General features: G+C 42.9%; 2 protein-coding genes across 2 annotated transcripts; both read left to right on the top strand.

The window, feature by feature from the left end:
- Positions 1–7,693: 7,693 nt before the first annotated feature.
- Positions 7,694–13,417, top strand: LOC129603255 (butyrophilin subfamily 2 member A2-like). The gene is made up of 6 exons (XM_055503588.1): positions 7,694–7,892; positions 8,976–9,314; positions 9,380–9,593; positions 9,776–9,843; positions 9,954–10,049; positions 10,333–13,417. The coding sequence occupies exons 1-6, from the start codon at positions 7,739–7,741 to the stop codon at positions 11,016–11,018; spliced, it is 1,557 nt and encodes a 518-aa protein (XP_055359563.1). The 5' UTR covers positions 7,694–7,738; the 3' UTR covers positions 11,019–13,417.
- A 1,774-nt stretch (positions 13,418–15,191) lies between these two features.
- Positions 15,192–20,000, top strand: LOC114866279 (butyrophilin-like protein 9). The gene is made up of 6 exons (XM_029168051.3): positions 15,192–15,417; positions 16,787–17,125; positions 17,311–17,524; positions 17,709–17,776; positions 17,887–17,979; positions 18,617–20,000. Exons 1-6 carry the CDS (start codon positions 15,264–15,266, stop codon positions 19,282–19,284), a joined length of 1,536 nt encoding a protein of 511 aa, XP_029023884.1. The 5' UTR covers positions 15,192–15,263; the 3' UTR covers positions 19,285–20,000.

Raw genomic sequence — 20,000 nt, 5'->3', positions numbered from 1 at the left:
ACACGTTTATGTTGTGTATAATATATTTATATATTTATTATAATTTTGTTTTTGTTAACATGCAAATTTTTATTGTTAAAAATACAGATATATTTATGCTACATTTACAACATCTCAATCAAATCATTCTAATGTAACTTTTTTTCAATAAATGATTCTTTAAAATAAATTGGTACGTTTTTACTGAGCTGTTTGTTCTTTGTTTAGGTTTACTAAGTTCTGAAAACATCTACCTCTGAATTTGGGGATTTCCATGAGTCCAGAACATTAACTATAAAATGTATGAATTGATCAAAATCATACAATGACATTCTGCAGCAGTTCAGGGGAGGCTTTCTAATGACACCATGTGAAAGCAGACTACACAGGCTAAGCAGCAGCCTGATGCTGTGGTGATGGTTGTGCCATCCCATATTACACATCACAGCATTTCATTAGGCTGCTGTCTCTATTCATAATATGCCCTGCCTTTGGACCCTCAATGCAAAGTCATAGAGATGTTTCTGACAAGGTCTTCATCGTATTAATAAACCCACCCTAATCAGGTGGCTGGAATACATGTAAGTAAAATGTTATGGTCTTAAAGAAGGAAACCGGCTGAATTCATCAGCCTGAACCGTGCAGTAGCAGGTTAGGCCCACATCACTATAAAATACTATAAAAATTATATCAGTTCTGTAACCTGTTAAAACACTTCAGCAGCAGTTCTCACAATGACTTCTTTTTTACTTTTGTTGCTTTGTTTGTCTAATATTCCACCTTCTGGTCCTGGGGCTCGTGTGAGTCCATTATGAAACCCTGATCCACTGCACTCGATGATCTGCAGTAGCAACTGATCCCTTTTCAGTCTGTCTGGTGAATTCACTTGTACGATCAAACCCTGGTGCTGATGTTGTTGGGCTTGACCTACACTTTACAGGGTGACAGCTCTATTTCAACAAAATATAGTATTATTCCATCTCTCTGTCAACCATCAACAAGTCTAAAGGCACCTGACCTCGGATAATTTTATTTATTTTCTCTGTACCAAGGTAAAAGTAGATTACGCAAAAACAGTTTACCTTTTATGAACAATAGAATGAACGCATCATACTATGTAATAGTAGTCCACGTTCTGTTGTCTTGTTTTTTGGGGGGACGTGGGGTGGGATTTGTGGTCGGGTCTGTTCTGTGTTCTTACCTTGCTTTATACCGGGGTTCAGAGAGTAACGTAATTCTAATTCTCTGTAAATCCAAAACAAAACATATTGTAGAAATTGACAATAAAGTTGACTTTGACTTTTTATAATAAACGGACTCGGAAATACTTGTTCTAAAGTCACTTTGCTCCTCTTCCGCATGGGAAAAGTAAGCGTCATGTCATTGGTCAGCAGCCCTGGCCTCCTATTGGCTGGTGACTTTGATAGGATTATCTCAGGTCGTAGAAGTGAGCGCACGCGTGAGACGAATTGAGAGCGGGGAAGCATTTGAGCGCGAACAGAGACATTTTTTAAAACGAAGAGAGGGTTTCGAGAGCAAGCATGACAAAATCTTAACATTAAATCGCAAAGTGCGCTCTCGAATGAAGAAACTAAACTCTTGATTAAAGATAGAGATCTCACACCCTACTTACTTCGATAAAAACAGGAAGAGCAATCACGGGAGCGTACGTATCAATTGCAGCATACAGCAGTGTAATAGTGCAACACCAAGCACTAGCTCAGCCGGCTCTACTTACATTATGGGCAGAGAGAAAATCCTTCCGCCGCGCCACTTTCAGAATTAGGCTATAAAAAGCGAGTGACAGCTCCTCTATGGGGTGTGAGATCTCTATCTTTAATCAAGAGCGTAGTTTCTTCATTCTTCACTCACCAGACACTGAGGCGGAGAGAAGTTGAAAGAATCTCCCAGCGCCACAGGCTTCCCACGAGTGGGACGAAATAAATGAACGCACACGACGAGAAACGCTGCGAAGACGAGGAGCGAAGCGGAGGCCATGGCGCGTGCGGCGTTTGTGACGAGCTGAGTGGAGTTACGCGCTTTTAAAGTGCCTTACCGCCCACACGTGAGTGGCACGTCCCAATTTAACATTAATAAACAGTGACACTCTGTGGACATAAAAAACACCTGAAACAATGGGATCTTTAAACGTGCTTAAACGCGCTTCAGTGTCAGTGACTTTTATAAAAGACGGTTGTTGCCTGACTTTTATGACGCGCAGGTTGATAACACACAAAGCCTGGATTTAAAGTCACAGCTTCTCCTGAAGCCTTGTTACATGTTCACACAGTAGCAGGCCTGATATGAGGCCTACAGGGCCTAAAGCAGGGCCTGGTTAAGGCTGATTTAGGCCATACAATCAGTATGGGCCTCTAGGTATAAACCTACATGAGCCCAACCACATATTCTTCTATTATTAGTATTAATTGGCCTCTTTTTCAGCTTTTGGCTTTGAGTAAATCCTGTTCCTCCAACTACATCACCAGTCCTTCATAGTTCTCCCATAGAAAATACCAACTCATATTACTGTATCATCAGTATGAAGATATGAAACAAGAGTGATGTTAGAGAGTTACATAATATAGCGTTCCTCAAACTTTGATTGACAGCTGTCAAACGGTACAGGTGATGGTGAAAAACCAGGAGGGCAGAGTGGCAACAGTACAGGACACAACCAAAAACACACCCTCTTTAGTTTATGGAAAACAAACTCGTTTTTGTGTTTTTTGATTAAAGTACTTCACATAGAAAAACTGGCATATGAAGGGTTAAAATTCTGAAAAAAATAAAAAGCTTTTGAGCAGGTCGAAAGTTGTTCAAGTGATTTACAAAAAACGGTCACGAAATGTGTAACTTCTATATAAATGACAATAGAAGTGAAAAGACAATGGATTTAAAAAATTCTAAGAGACAGTAACATTTCTGACCAAAGTTATGCCAGCAGCTGTAACAAAGCCAACACGACCAGAAATTAAATAAACCCGCCAAAAATGTACAAAATGCTCGAAGACGGTATAAAGGTTAATACTGGATCTGCTACTACAGGGTTAATGCTGGATGCAAATTAATGCCTTCTATGCACACTTTCACCGAGGGGTTGAGGATCACGGTGAGCGAGTTTAGTGCCAGAGACAGCAAACATTGTGAACACAGTCTCCAGCAGTTGAAGGTGTGATGAAGCAGGCAAGTATCAGGTTTCAGGTTGTGTAGTCTGCTGTTTTATTAGAACAAGTGTTGCAGAATCCTATTATTTCTGATTGTTGATCAAATGATACATTTCATAAAAGCGTTAAGCCATGTTTCATGTAACCATTATTTTAATCACTCAGACATTGAAAGCTGAACAAAGGACTAACAACGTAGTTAAAATATCCATAATTTATTGACTACAAGTTACAATTTAATTGCAATTCACTTTTATTTATGCCAATTCACAACAATTCACGTTACATGATGGATACAACAGACACAGGATGAGAACAGTGTAAAAACATGTTTGATGAAGATGAAGATCACGCTGGCAAATCAGAGTTTTCAGCGATGGGTTCCAGCTCCACGTCTGACTGAGCTTCTTCATCCCCCGGTACAGGATTCGATGTGCGGGTTTTTATCCACCGGCGGATCCCAAAGGCCAAAGCAACAAGTGCACCAAGAGTCACGATAGCGATGATTATGACAGCATACACCGGGACCTTATGGAACAAACAGACAGACAGTTTAGTTCATTGCATTGTGTTGGCCACAGTGAAGAGATGACAAAATGAAGAACGACGCTTAGATAGAAACATGAGACTGAAATGACCTAAAGCTGTTATAATGTTATAGTCAGTGGTCAATAGTTATAGGCTGCGTTGAGGCGTGGGTCTGATCCGAGGCTTTTCCCTTAGTGGAACACCGCACACACACCCGCTTCGGATGTTATCAGCTATTACGAATGGGCTGATCAGAACTTATCAGCGCATTCGAATGGGCCAGTAGGGCCCTGCTCTGCCTCCTCGCGAACAGCTAGCAGCTAGCTAAGTTGCTATGTTAAGCAGCTTTAGAGGTTATTGTGGTTAGGGTTAGGGCTGGATAACGGGTGGGGGGTTCAGGTTACAGTTAGCTAACACAATACCGCTAGCTACTTGCTAAGTTATGCTCGCTAATAAATCAAAATCAAAACCCGTCGGAACAACAACCGCTCAACAGCGCCCCTACTGACTCTGCTGGTTAAATCATCACGATAAATCATTACGAATCATTGACAACAACCTACCTGCCTTCAGGCACTTTCGGTTTTAAATCTTTCTCAGCTTTCTCACTCTCCTCAAGGAGCGTCAGCTGAAGTCACGCCCCTTAAGTATAAAAAAAAAACAATCATTCAAAGCAGCCTCACAGTAGCGCGTTTGCTGTCGAGAGGACCTGTCGCTCTCTCCTCCTTTCTGTCTTTGGTCCGTGGTTCTGGACGCTCCGTTGAAGTAGTTTCAGAGACTCGTTTACTTTCCAGGACACTTCCCACTGTAAAGCACCTGAAGCCGAACTGATTCACCGGGACCGAAACCAGCGAGTGGCGTTTAACACTGAAGGTGTCTGAAACCTGGTGACTATTATAAGGACAGAATTCATTCATTCATTCTCCTTCACGCGCCGTGTTCAAGCCGCTATGACGTGCGGTTCGCTCGTCCTCGCAGCTTTTCTACTCGTGGGTCTCATTGATGGACAGCCTGTGGTTCTGGGGGTTCGTTTTAACCGCTCGGCGGTGGAGGAGTTTATAGTGTCAGTGAACGACACAGTGCATTTCCCGTGTTACGCCGTTAGTGTGGATGAAGACGTCAAATGGTGGCGGTGGAAGAAAAATGGACAATATGTGGTCAGAATGAGTGTAGACTCCAAAAAAAACATTACGGACGACGAATATTACCGACGTGTCTCGTGGCCAACGGACTGGTCCTCCAAGAAGGACTTCACACTGACTCTGGATCAGATTCAGCTCCAAGACCGAGGAGACTGGACCTGCTCGATCCAGGATAAAAACGGGACGTCGCGCAAGTTTGTTGCGAGGCTGAAGGTCCGAGAGACCCGGAATGAGACCAGAACCGAGCAGCCTGGACCCGTGAGTAGACTTACTGTGATCTTTGAGACCTCAGAGGGACCGGTCCATTTGAGCCCGTCATCAAAGTACGACTGCAACAGAACCTGTTTTAAAGCGTCACTTTAAGACAACAGAGCCTTGATCTTCTTCTGGACCTGCAACGCCAGGATCCAAATAATTTACAACTTAAATCCGTCTTGTATCTGTAGCAGCACGTAATTATGTGACAAACTACCTTGAACATTTCGTTTCGTCCACTCTGCATCATATATTCGTAGTAATTATTTGTTTTTTCTGGTTGGGCCGCTCTGTAGGTGGAAACTGTAACAGTCACGGGAAGAACTAGAACTCACTGTCTGTGTGTTTGCTGGTAAAGCGGTTTACTGGAATATAGTTCTAATTTTAAGTGGAAATCTCTAGAAAATTAAATGTCATAAAAAGGAGCAGTGTTTCACATTCAGTCGCCCTGAAAACTATTTACTATTTATTTAGGACGCGTTAGTTGCCTTCTTGTGGCGTGTGATACACAAAATCAAAACAGCAGCACCGTCCGGATACGCCTCACTTTTATTAGGCATCAAGGTTATTCATATCACCTTAATCCTTTCATGGGAAAAGTGTGCTTGACACAGTTTTCACAGAGTTTTGTTGTTTTTATGGTGTAGTGTCGCTGGCGCGTGCGGGGCGGCCGCGCAGTTATTTGTGTGGCGTAGAGGGAGACGCGCAACGATTGTGCGCACGATAATTGACGGGGCAGGTAGAGTTATAACTAGAGTGTAGTTATAAAGTAGAATGTTAGAATTGGTGAATTTAATAAGGTTGGAATTAAGCGTTGATTTTTGCTTTCTGCGTGTTGCAGGGATTGCTGGTGCGGCATATCGCTGTTTCCTGCGCTTCGTCTGGGTTTATTTAAGGTCTTTTCCTTTGGTTAGTCCACGCGGCCTTCACGGCCTGTTGTCACGTGCGGGAGCAGATTCTGTGCGGGTGTAAGGGTATCCGTAGCCTGGACCGTTGATCGTGCAGAGAGGCCGATCGGGGTGTTTGTTTAATCACGCGTGGATTGTATTACGGTGCCTTAACCCTTAGCGTGACGATGTGTGCGAGCGGCTTCGGACGTTATCACGCCATTCAATGGTCATTATCAGTGGTTATCAGCCCATACGTATGGGCCGGTAGGTGCCCATCTAGGTTGATCACGGCTCGGATGATTTAACCAGCAGAGTCAGTAGGGGCGCTGTTGAGCGGTTCGTAATAGCTGATAACATCCGAAGCGGGTGGAGCGTGTGTGTGTTGCGCACAGTTAATTCCTTCATTCGGAGCTTCTAATTACAACTTTCTATAAATCCGCGAATGTAAACATCTGCCAATTTTCACCGTTATATATATGTTAAATTGATCCTGTGATTTTAAACTATAATAGTCAAAATGAGCAAATGTTTGACTCAGCGTCTTTTAATCTGCACTTGTACCGTGTGTGGAGCACGTTTACTCATACTCTGATCCTAGAATGCATAGGAGCGTTTTGCTACAAAGCCTCAGCCTGCGATTACAGTGAACGTCTGATCTACTGAGTGTTTGTTTTTTGCTGAAAGTGTTCTCAGTTCATTTCTAGACAATGTCATAGTGAGACCATGAGTTTTTTAAAATCTGTGCTCCACAGACTGGCATGATAACAACTGAGGGCCTATAATTGATACTAGACAACAGCTACAGACAAAACAGAAGCAGAATAAACATGAATTTTATGATATACTGCATGCAGATTGCATGAGAGCTCTAAATCTTATGCAGGCAACTACATAATATATATATATATATATATATATATATATATATATATATATAGATATATATATATATATATATATATATATATATATATATATATATATATATATATATATATATATATATATATATAATAATAATAATATGTATAAGAAAACTGGTCCCCCTCATAGGTGAGGTGTGAGGAAAGGCAAATTTGGTGGAGTGTGACTGTGTGGTAAAAAAAGGGTTAAGATGAAGCACAGCAAAAGAATGGGAAGTATAAGGAAATAAAAAATGTCTCTTTACAGAGTTTACTATAATAACACTAACAACTGATAAAATATCCACATTACCAGAATAGCAAAACTTTGTTCAGTTGCTCACTTAGTTATTCATACATTATTTAAAAAACAAAACAAACTAAATCAGCAGTAGAGAAATAAGAAAAGATAATCAGCTACGTTGGAAACTAACAAACAGTTTTAAAACAGAACTTTCTTAGGTCAGAGGTCACATACTTTATTCTGAGCTGCGTCTTTTGATGAAAATAAAATAAACCAACCACCTGTATTTTCTCTGACCTTGTCCTGATTGTCCCCTTTTTTATTTGGTTTTATTTACTTTTTAATATGTTACGATAATCAGTCTGTTGTCTATTTACCATGTAATATTTGTGTTAATAAATGTAACAGTAATAAAGCAGCTAGAACCACAGCATGCGTCATGACCTGTGGTCTGTGCTGAGCCAGACAGGTGTCTGTGTCTTTAACTGGGAGCGCGCTCCCTTTCCAGTCTCTCCCACTGCTTTCCCAACTCCGCCTCAGACAACACGTTACTGCGTCATTGGGCGGCGTTTACGGACCGTACAAATACGGACGTGTTTCCGAACTTCAGCAGTCCATTGCCTCGCGCGCAGCAATGGATCGAGCCGCTTCTGAACTTTGCGGTTCGCACCTTTTTAGACCAGCGTCAAACAAAGTTGGATTCTTGTCTCGTGTCTTTGACAAAGTTCCGCTCGGGCGCTTCGCCGTTTTCTCCGTCCTGCTGTTCCTTCGTGTCACGTCTTGTTCAGGTATGTGTGTTTCCGCCTCATGCCGCACATCTTTAGATGACTTTAATCTCTAATTTCAATACACTTTGGTTAACGCTTAACCGGACTCATCCGGATTATTTGCGGAAATATGACTTAGTATGAATACCGATCACAGGTAACAAACCTCAAGAACAGCTTTAACTTTATCGTTTGCTAGTGAGACAGGGAGAGACCAAACCGGTTCTGAACAATCCCACTGGGGTTTCTACTGGCGGAGAAGAATGTGACAACCACAAAGACAAAAACATCCTATTTTGTGTGTGTTTGTAGGTTAAAAGTAACTTAAATAACTGCATGAACATAGTTAAACTATCAGCAACTTAGTGCAGGATGCAGAAGTGTTTTTAAAGTTTCTGTATCACTGGCTGAACACTGCAGATCACAAGACAGAGATGCGCTGTATTAAAGAGTTTTGCAGCCGAGATCATTTTATTCTGCACCTTGACAAACAATAAATAATGACCAAAGTGCTTTATATTAAAATTATGCAAGAGATGATCTGATTACAATCACATAAATAACCCAAACATAAGTGTATTATAGGAAACCTGAAGCATTTCCCTCTAAATGGCGCCATTAATTTTAGGATCACTGAGTTGTGATGAGTTCAATGACATGTGTTTCTGACCAGAAATAAAATGAACAGAAAGAGAAATCATTGGTCATTAAGCAGCCACTCAGTCAGTTCATTTATTACAAGAAATACAGGAAGAGCTTGTGGAAATGAATGAACTACTGAGCAACTATAACACAAATACTACAACCTACTGTAAGCAGGAGTTGAATGGATAAACTCTGATGATAGAGTTAATAAAGTTCAGTCCAACTTGTTAAGACATGTGCATCAGGGCCTCTGGAGATGTGGAATTGTGCAATATTAGAGAATGGGAAGAACGCAGCTCCACTTCCTTCTGCTGCTTGAAGTGGGACTCAATGTGAGTCCTGTGGGTGGGACTGAAGATGAGACCTGCATTTATACCATGTTACAACCCTCACATGGCAAATGTTTTTTTTGTGATTTAACAGTATTTTTCTTCTAACTCATTCCTGTTTCCTTCTTAGGAACAAACCTGCAGGACGCCCCACAGAAGATCCAAGCCTTCGTGGGTGAAACAGTGGTTCTGCCCTGCAACATCTCTGTCTCAGGTGAACTGCCAACGGTGGAATGGTCAAAGGAAGGTTCAAACGTAGCGTTCCTCTACCGGGACGGTTGTGAGGACTTTGCCATGAAGAATGAAACTTTCCAATACAGGACGAACCTCATCATGAATGAACTGAAAGATGGGAACATCTCACTGATGATTTTTGATGTTCAGCTGACGGATGCTGGTAAATACCAGTGTGTGATTGTCAAGGGGAGAAAAGATAGAAACATTGTCAAGACGCTGGAGCTTGTTGTGGGTACGTTCGTCCAATGAGAGACACTCACTGTGTTTCCATAAGTTACAAACATTCTGTCTTTGCAGGTGCCTTTTCTGAGCCAAAGCTCTCAGTCGTCTCAGGTGCAGACGGTGCACAGACTCTGGAATGTGAGACGAGCTGCTGGTTCCCGGAGCCTGAAGTTACATTTGTAGACGATCAGGGAAACATCATCAGTGGTGAAAACCTAAAGAGACATCAAGAGCCCAGAGGATGCTTCACCGTCACAAAGAGAGCGACTGTGCCCACTGGCTCCAACAGGTTCAGCTTCAGTTCTAATGAAATGATGCTTGTTTGTTTGCTCCACCTGTAGCAACAGATTAGTGTTAATGCAGAGTGAGGAGTGAGTTGGTGATTGAACACATGACTAAAGTCTAAATGACTCTCTCCTTCCTCTCTGAGCGTTTTGTTTTAGATGTTGCCTAAACATGTTTTCACCACAGGGTCACGTGCAGAGTTCACGAGCCTCAGATGAACAAGACCAGAGTCTCAGAGATTCACTACATACGAGGTAAAGTGGAGCCTTAACATTTCATGAATGGATTAGATGTTACGGGTGTTCCTAATAAAGTGACCAGTGGCTGTTTGTGTTATTTACATATGGTGTTCTTATCATTTCAGGGGACTGTGTTCACTCCAGCATTATATCATTCAGCATTGCTCTTCTGTTGGTCATATCAGTGTTTGCATGTGTCTTTATTGTAAAAAAAAAATGTGGTAAGTTAGTTTTTATGTGTCTCCAAGTTACAAGAAATGTTCACAAATACCTTAGACAATTATTTCATCCTTCATATTCCTGGGTTACAAAAAAAGGGAAATATAGTTCCTTTTTATTTATAATTTGATCTTCAAAAAAAACCCCAAACATTTAGTTTCAAATCCAAACAAAGTCAATCTTCTTCTCTCACTATACAGTGTAATTATAATTTTAGCACTAGAACATGAATACCACTTACAGTAATAGATGATTCTGACAGTGTATTGTCTTGTTTTCACTCAGTGAACACAGAAACACGCAGGCAGACATCCAAACCAAGCCGTCGAACCATAGATGAGGTTGTCCACCAGGGAAACCAGGCTGTAAATGACACTGCTTGGCTTCAGACACAAGTTCAGGAGCTGCAGAACCAACTTATTGAGAAAGAGAAGACAATTCGCCGACTGACAGCACCAGTGGATGAACTCAGATCTAGACGCAGTCCTGTCCTGCAGCAGGATCAGCCTACGATCAGCGCTGGTCCCTCCACATCCTCTCCAAACATGTCAAAGCCTGCTAGCCTCCCCCTGGACCAGCGCCCTCAGGTCAGCAGTGCAGAGCCACCAGCCTCAGCCCACAGCAAGCACTCAGCACAAGAAGCCAGAGCAAGGAAAGACTCAAAAGCTGGGGTCCTGAGGCAAAAGACACCAGTGGAGCCTCGGGTCAAATCAAGCAGCCACAGCAAAAGCTCCCCTGCTCCTTTGAAGAATGATAGAATCGATGAATCTGCTTCATCTTCATCCTCCTCTTCAAATAACACTGTTTACCATATAAGGAGCCAGTCTCATCCTCCTCGAAATGAAGCCAAGCCTTCACGTAGACACACCTTCTCATTTCCACCATCATACCTGTCTTATAACCCCTTCAGTATTTTGGAGAATTTAAGTATGGAGTCAGAGGAGCTGCTTTCACATAATGACAACAAATAACAGAGAAAGAACAGAGATCTGGAAACCTTGTGAGTTAGGAAACCTGAGACATGGATGAACCACTTTCAGACCCGGCCTTTGTCACCAGGTGTGTCACTGTGCTCCCGCTGCTCCCTCAGGAGATGGGTAAAAAGTGTGTGCGTGTGTGTTTTAGGAGTAATACTTTAGACGTGAGGTCAAAGTTGTTTGTGCATATGTTTTTAAACTTCCATTCTTTACTGTTGCTTCACTCATTACATTACTCTCAGAGCGCCCCCTGGCGGTAACGGCATGCTAGCTTTGTTTGCTTTCTTATTTTAATTTAAAATCATGGTAATGTATGTACTTCATTGAAATCATCAACATCAAATTAATGTAGATCATTGGGACTGAACTTCCGTGCATCGAGCACCTGTTTTTTGTTGTTTTTTTTTTGCCAAAAGAGGGAACAGAGGTGGAGTCAGACCACATAAAATTCCTTGGTATTCCTGTGCAAATTTAGCCATTAAAACTGATTCTGAAAATGACTGACTGACTGACTGACTGAAATAAATTAAATCAAATTAAATTAAATTAAAGTGTAGTGAATAACAGAGGCTACCACACAGTGTCCTTAGCATGGGCCTGCACACTCCAAAGGACCTCAGGCTCCTCAGCAGGTGGAGACGACTTAAAGTCATTCACCCTGATGTTGTGCCTGTAGGCAAACTGCAGCGGGGGTGGTTGAGGATGGGCCTCTCCATGGTCTTCATCAGGTGGGCGGTCAAGGCTACTGGTCTGTAGGAGGTCACAGCAGGTCTTCCACAGCTCAGGGACCGTCTCCAGACTCAGACTCAGGTTGAAGATGTACATGATGATCTCACAGAGCTGGTCAGCGCAGTCCCTGAGCCGTCTGGGGCTGATGCCGTCTGGACCTGCAGCTTTCCTTGTCTTAAGCCGCCTTGGTTGTTGCCTCACCTGGTCTGAAGTGAGGTGGGGTGGGGGGGCAGGTGGTGTGAGCAGGGCTACACTGGTTGTGGAGGGGTGTGCACCTGTGGGGGTGGGTGCCGCAGCTGGACTGGAGACGTGTGAAGACTGCAATGACCTGTTCTCTGGACAAATGTTACAAAGACAAATTGTTGTTTATATTTAATTTTTCTCTGCTGGAACTATTCTAATATGCTTCAGCTGTAATAAAGGGAGTTGTAGATACTTTAGATTCATTCACTGTATGTGTTTAGTTTCGTAAGGTCCTATGCTTGAATTAAATGATTTGACGCAAAGGATTGTGGGATTCCTGTTTGAATTGTTCTACTGTACAAACTAAATTTGCACAATTGTTTATTCCACTTATTTTAGTAAAAATTTGGATTTACGTATTTATTTAGAATATTAAGTTTGACTCCAGTTGATTGTTGGCTCTACTTAAACAGATTCATTATTTTTACTGGTTACTTTAACTTGCTATTTTATGCAGAGATGGAAAACGTCTGTTGTCTGGTTTCATGGTGAGAAGTCTTTCTGTTTAGGCTGAAAACTCAGCTGGAATGCAGTGGTTATAAACAATTCTTATCATTGGCAGTGCCTTGTGTAATGCTCTGTAAAATATTCAATAAAAGTCTGTGACAAAGACTTAAAACATGATAAAATTCAAATTTACAGTACAGAGTTGCTGCCATGAGGGGGCAGATGTGCACAGGTTTATTGTTCAGGAGTCCTGAAAAGGCTGCCATTTAGCCTGTTATGATATTAAGTCATCGGCCTGTGAATGGCCTTTTTACTTTATGTTACGTTAGGTTATGTTTCAGATGGAGTAGGAGCTCTGTTCTCAAGGCCACCATCTACAGTGCAGCTCCTAGGACGCAGATGATGTCCTTGAACATCGTTGTATAAGGTTTTTAGTAACATTTCAGAACTTAGAATAGAGCAAAGTAGAATCAGTTGTATGTCAGGAGCTGAGCAAACTAATCACTATCAAAATAATTTTTTGAACATTTTTGAATTTTTTGAACTGTGTGTTAGACTTCTGCTTGACTGACGGTCTACAGAATGTACGCTAGAGGACAGAGGAAGAACATCCAGCTGCATTTCACATTAAATCAGTCAGTTAACCTTCTCTTATTGTTAATCTGAAGCTTTTGGACCCAGTGATTTCAGTTGTCTGAGAATATCCCTTTATGTCAGACGTCACACTAAGAAATGCTAGGAGCTTTTTGTTTTAAAAGGTGAATGAATTTTGGCCTAAACTCCATAGAGAGGTTTCTAGTGGATGTGTATTTAATGTATGTCATTAACAATGAATCCTCTGTTAGTTTGACTTTTGTCTTTCTTCTTTGCAGCTTCCTTTTCTGTGCTAGTTTGTGTATTGATGCAATTCTGCAACCCTGATGGAGACAATTGATAGATAGTGAGAATTATGTGGTAAAAACCCTAAACACAGAGACTTTATAATGTGCGTGGGTGTTTTTCCTTTCGTTTTGAATTTTTGTGTCTAAAGTTTCAGGCTGGTAGAATTTAAACATGTAGGTTTGCTAATACATCCACATCTTTACTTTCTTCTTAATATTTCCCATGTCTGTCACGTGAAAGACAAACATGAAGGCAGTTATAATGCAGTTGTGGTTTAAAAATGAGGAACACAAGGATTCATTTCAGCCTTGGCATGAAACACAGAAGTGGATCCACTCAACCAGGCTGTAAATAATGTGTCATAATACAGAAAAGATGGATCATTTATAAGCGAACTTGCCTCCTAGTCAAAAACAACTGACTTATCTTTATTCTATTTTATATTATGTCAATAATATATATAATACTGTTACATGAATTAAGTCTACAGTGTCATTACGTGTAAAATGAAACTTTTTAATGTAGAAGTGTTACAGTACAGTAGGAAAACCAGGGGCAGCGGGTAATGTTGTCACCTGCTTATATAGCTGGGTTCCTCACAATAAGAAACGTGTCATTAAGTGCATTTTCTTGTTTGTTTTCTTGTTTGTTGGATTATTTGTTAGATATGTGCTATTGTATTCAAGTTACTTCCTTTGACCTTGTCCTTATCTGTCCAATTTGGTTTTATTTACTTTTTAATAGGAAAAGACTCATTGCAATAAACAATCTGTTGTCCATTTACCACCTGCTCATCTAACCCTCACGACGCCTTCGAGGGGGTCAGATTGAGCCCACAAGAAAGGATTATGAAACTTTCGGGCACGAGGCACCTCCGCGCTGCAGAACCACGGCGGCTCGGGTCAACCCTCCCTTTGTCTTGGTCACAGTTCTGACCAGCTTCCCCGGGGTCCGACACGGCCCCAGCGCCTGGACAGCCTCCACCAGTGGCTTCCCCTGGTTAACATCACCACAATGATGCACAGAGAGACGGTTGCAAGGGTTGATCATTTTTAAATTATGAGGGAAATAATACAAAATAGGCAGAACTTTTGATTAAAACTAAATGTTCATTGAATATAAAACAGTAATCAAAGAAAGGTGTACACAATACATTCATATGTATTATGCATTCATAATCTAAACGTGTCACGTCTTAATCGGTACGCGTAACAACAGAGGCATAGGAAGAACCTGAATACGGGTTTCTTGAAGCCAAAAGCTCCAAGACGGACTTGAGTGGGATTCTCACCGGGGCGCTCATGCGACGCAAGCCGGCGAAATACGGCATCAAGTTCCGAGTGGCGTGCGACGCCAAGTCCAGCTATGCTTGGAAGATGCAAATGTACACCGGCAAACCGGGAGCAGGAGGCGGAGGAGGAAAGACAGCTTCTGAAACCTGGACCGCACCGAAGGACTCGCTGGGCCTCAACAACTTTTTCGCAAGAACCAGCCAGAATTGCCGCCAACGCTCCTCTTGGTCAAAGGCAGGAGTGCCTTCTCCTCCGTGATCGCCTTCACTCCCAGCACCGCCCTGGTGTCCTAGTGCCCAAGAAGGACAAGAGCGTGATCCTCGTGCGCACGCTGCTCTCATCCGCGACGGACGGCGGGACGAGGTGATAGGAACGTACAGAAGCAGGGAAACAACGCAGTGCTGGTTCGTGGCCGTGTTTCACAACGTCCTTCACGTGCTTTGCTACACCGCTTTCTTCGTGTGGCGGGAGGCGCACGCGGACTGGATTCCCGCCAACCGGCGCATTCCTGGAGCAGCTGGGCAAGGCTCGTGACTGCTCTCGTCATCCTCCGCGCAGCGAAGCGACCGCCTCGCTCGTGCGGTCGCTTCAAAAGCGGGATGGATGTGCTCCTGAACGCGAGCAGTCCCTTCATACGCGCGCAGCAATGGGTCCAGCGGCTTCTGAACTTTGCGGTTCCAACCTTTCTAAAGCAGCGTCAAACAATGTTGGATTCTTGTCTCGTGTCTTTGACAAAGTTCCGTTCGGGCGCTTCGCCGTTTTCTCCGTCCTGCTGTTCCTTCGTGTCACGTCTTGTTCAGGTATGTGTGTTTCCCTGATCAGCCGCTGTAATGCCTGCTTATTCTGCGTTCATCTCTGCGTGCACAAAGTGCCGCACATCCTTAGGTGACTTCGTTTTTAATACGCGTTGGTAACTCTTGACCGGACTCATCCGGGTTATTTGCGGAAATACCTGCGTACGCACGCGCTCAATCACCGTTAACAAACAGCAGCGTTCAGCTGCCATTAAAACCCCAGCCTCTCTGGGGTCTCCAGTGGAGTAGAACATAGCCGTATAAAGATAAACAACGTATTTTGTGTACGAGATGTGTTTATAGGTTAAAAGTAACTTAAATTACTGTAGACGTGAACAAAACTAAACTATCAGCAACTTAGTGCAGGATGTAGAAGTGTTTTTAAAGTATCTGTATCACTGGTTGAACACTGCAGGTCACCACACAGAGACGCGCTGTATTAAATACTGTGACTTTTGCAGCAGAGATCATTTTGCTCTGCACCTTCACAAACAATAAATCATGATTAGTAGAAGTTCTGTGTTAAAATGATGTAAGAGATTATCTGATTACAATCACATAAATAACCCAAACATAAGTGAATTATAGGGAACCTGAACCATTTCCCTCTAAATGGTGTCAGTCATTTTGCAAATACTAAATTTGTTGTCATGAGTTTAGTGTCATGTGTTTCTGAGCAGAAATATAATGAACAGAAAGAAAAGATCATTGGTCTCTAAGCAGCCACTCAGCAAGTTCATTCAGTAAGAAATACAGGAAGAGCTTGTGGAGAGTTGTACAACAGAATGAACTAATTAGCAATTATAACACCAATACTACAACCTAAGCAGGTTTTGGATGGAAAAACTCTGGCAAAAAGACTGGACTGAACTTTATTAAGTGCATAATCAATGTGTCTCAGGGCCTGTGGGGTGTTCTGGTATAAAGCAATGATGAAGAGTGGGAGGAACGCAGCTCCACTTCCTTCTGCTGCTTGAGCTGGGACTCAATGTGAGTCCTGTGGGAGGGACTGAAGATGAGACCTCCATTAATACCATGTTACAACCCTCACATGGCAATTGTTGATTTGTCTCTGATAAACATGAATGCAGCAAACTGCCTTTAGCCTTTACTACTTGGCAGACGTTCCCTTGGTCACAACAGTGAAACATCCACTAGTGAGAATCCAAACGTTTGATGATATCTCAGCCCACAGAGTCACATGAAAGACCCAAGAGAAACAGCTGCTTTCTATGGTTTCAAGCAAATGCTAACTAAGCAGAAATTATGCATGTGTTGGCATCGTTTGTGCAGTATGTGGAAGTCTGTGGTCTTAGTAATGATTTTTGTGATTTAACAGTATTTTTCTTCCAACTCCTTCATATTTCCTTCTTAGGAACAAACCTGCAGGACGCCCCACAGAAGATCAAAGCCTTCGTGGGTGAAACAGTGGTTCTGCCCTGCAACATCTCTGTCTCAGGTGAACTGCCAACGGTGGAATGGTCAAAGGAAGGTTCAAACGTAGCGTTCCTCTACCGGGACGGTTGTGAGGACTTTGCCATGAAGAATGAAGCTTTCCGATACAGGACGAACCTCATCACGAATGAACTGAAAGATGGGAACATCTCACTGATGATTTCTGATGTTCAGCTGACGGATGCTGGTAAATACCAGTGTGTGATTGTCAAGGGGAGAAAAGATCGGAACGTTGTCAAAACGCTGGAGCTTGTTGTGGGTACGTTTGTCTACTGAGAGACATTCACTGTGTTTCCATAAGTTACAAACATTTCACTTCATCTAGAGGAGTGTGGATTAAAGTTTAATCCTTTACCTTTGTAAAGGTAAAATGAAAGAATCGTCTCTGTGATAAATGTTGGATGCAAAAGTTAAAGATCAGTTTTTCCGTTTCTGTCTTTGCAGGTGCCTTTTCTGAGCCAAAGCTCTCAGTCGTCTCAGGTGCAGACGGTGCACAGACTCTGGAATGTGAGACGAGCTGCTGGTTCCTGGAGCCTGAAGTTACATTTGTAGACGACCAGGGAAACATCATCAGTGGTGAAAACCCAAAGAGACATCAAGAGCCCAGAGGATGCTTCACCGTCACAAAGAGAGCGACTGTGCCCACTGGCTCCAACAGGTTCAGCTTCAGTTCTAATGAAATGATGCTTGTTTGTTTGCTCCACCTGTAGCAACACATGAATGTGTTAATGCAGAGTGAGGAGTGAGTTGGTGATTGAACACATGACTAAAGTCTAAATGACTCTCTCCCTCCTCTCTGAGCGTTTTGTTTTAGTTGTTGCCTAAACATGTTTTCACCACAGGGTCACGTGCAGAGTTCACGAGCCTCAGATGAACAAGACCAGAGTCTCAGAGATTCACTACATACGAGGTAAAGTGGAGCCCTAACGTTTCATGAATGGATTAGAGGTTACGGGTGTTCCTAATAAAGTGACCAGTGGGTGTTTGTGTTATTTACATATGGTGTTCTTATCATTTCAGGGGACTGTGTTTCCTCCTGCATTATACCCTTCGCCATTGCTCTTCTGTTGGTCATTTTAGGGTTTTCATGTGTCTTTATATGCAAAACATGTGGTAAGTTAGTTCCTTTATGTCTCCAAGTTACAAGAAATGTTCACAATTACCTCAGACAATTATTGCATCCTTCATATTCCTGGGTTACAAAAAAGTATAGAGGTGAGTTTTATTTATACTTTGATATTCAAACTTGGGCGGCACGGTGGTGCGGTGGGTAGCACTGTCGCCTGGGTTCGATTCCCGGAGGTGGCCCGGAGTTTGCACGTTCTCCCCGTGTTCGCGTGGGTTCTCTCCGGGTTCTCCGGCTTCCTCCCACAGTCCAAAGACGTGCATTAGGTTGATTGGCTTCTCTCCATCGCCCGTAGGTGCGAGTGTGTGAGTGAATGGTTGTCTGTCTCTGTGTTGCCCTGCGATGGACTGGCGACCCGTCCAGGGTGTACCCTGCCTCTCGCCCGTAGCCAGCTGGGTTAGGCTCCAGCACCCCCGTGACCCCGCACTAGGGAGTAAGCGGTTAAGAAAATGGATGGATGGTTATTCAAACTGCAAAAAGAAGAACCATTTAGTTTCAAATCCAAACATAGTCAATCTTCCTCTCTCACTATACACTGTAATTATCATTTTAGCACTAGAACATGAATACCACTAACATGTCAGTAATAAATGATGCTGACAGTATGTTGTTGTTTTCACTCAGCGAGCAGAGAAACATGCAGGTGGACGTCCCAACGGAGGCCAACAGTCACGTATACGGTTGTCGACAAGGAAAACCAGGAGCTGCAGAACCAACTTAGTGAGACAAATTGTGGACCGACAGCACCAGTGGATGAACTCGGATCTAGACGCAGTCCTGTCCTGCAGCAGGATCAGCCTACGATCAGCGCTGGTCCCTCCACATCCTCTCCAAACATGTCAAAGCCTGCTAGCCTCCCCCTGGACCAGCGCCCTCAGGTCAGCAGTGCAGAGCCACCAGCCTCAGCCCACAGCAAGCACTCAGCACAAGAAGCCAGAGCAAGGAAAGACTCAAAAGCTGGGGTCCTGAGGCAAAAGACACCAGTGGAGCCTCGGGTCAAATCAAGCAGCCACAGCAAAAGCTCCCCTGCTCCTTTAAAGAATGATAGAATCGATGAATCTGCTTCATCTTCATCCTCTTCTTCAGATAACAAGGTTCATCGTACAAGGACCCATTCTCATCCTCCTCGAAATGAAGCCAAGCCTTCACTTAGACACACCTTCTCAGATCCACCATCATACCTGTCTCATAACCCCTTCAGTGTCTTGGGAAATTTAAGTGATGAGTCAGAGAAGCTGCTTCCACATGATGAGAACAAAAAACAAAAAAAGGACCGGGATCTGGAAACCTGAACCACTTTCAGACTTGGACTTGGTCACCAGGTGTGTCCTTGTGTTCCCACTGCTACTTAACAGTAAAAACACAGTGACCCATTTCCCCACGGTGTGTTCTAACTATAGAATATTAATTTATATTAATGATTGAACAGTAATTAAAAGTATTAATGTTAAATCCTTTATTGGTCGTATGCTGCCGTTTACATTGAACCCATCCCCTGAGGGAGCAGTGAGGTGCCACACAGTGCGCCTGGGAAGCTGTAGTGTAGTGCAAGGACACACCTGGGCCCAGATGCAGGATTCAAACCAGGGACCTTCAGCTTCCTAAGCTGTTCTTTACCAACTGACCTACCAACTGTTTGCTAAAGCCATGGTTTTTTTAGGCACCAACAGCCAGAATGAGCAGGCTCTTCTTGCATTCAGTGCTCATGCAGTACGTGATCCATTGGGCCTCTCCCCTCACGTACAGAAACGGAACATACCGAGTAAACAATGCTCAGCAAATCGAGTTCAATGAGCAGTTCCTCTGACCAGTAAGTCGGACAATTTCCTGGTCTGTTTTAGTATTTTTTTGTACAAAACAGGACAAAATCATCATTGATTACTCAAACATGTAATTACACAATGAACACAAAGAACAAAATCTGGGTTTACAGTGCAGGATGACACACACAACAAGGAAACTGGTTCCACTACTGGGAACAGTCAATAAACTGTAAGTTTGAAACGAA

Source organism: Betta splendens, chromosome 2, assembly GCF_900634795.4.
Source record: "Betta splendens chromosome 2, fBetSpl5.4, whole genome shotgun sequence".
In the NCBI taxonomy this organism is placed as follows: Eukaryota; Metazoa; Chordata; class Actinopteri; order Anabantiformes; family Osphronemidae; genus Betta; species Betta splendens.
Note: the sequence above shows the minus strand (reverse complement) of the source record. Positions and strands in the feature narration are given on the sequence as shown.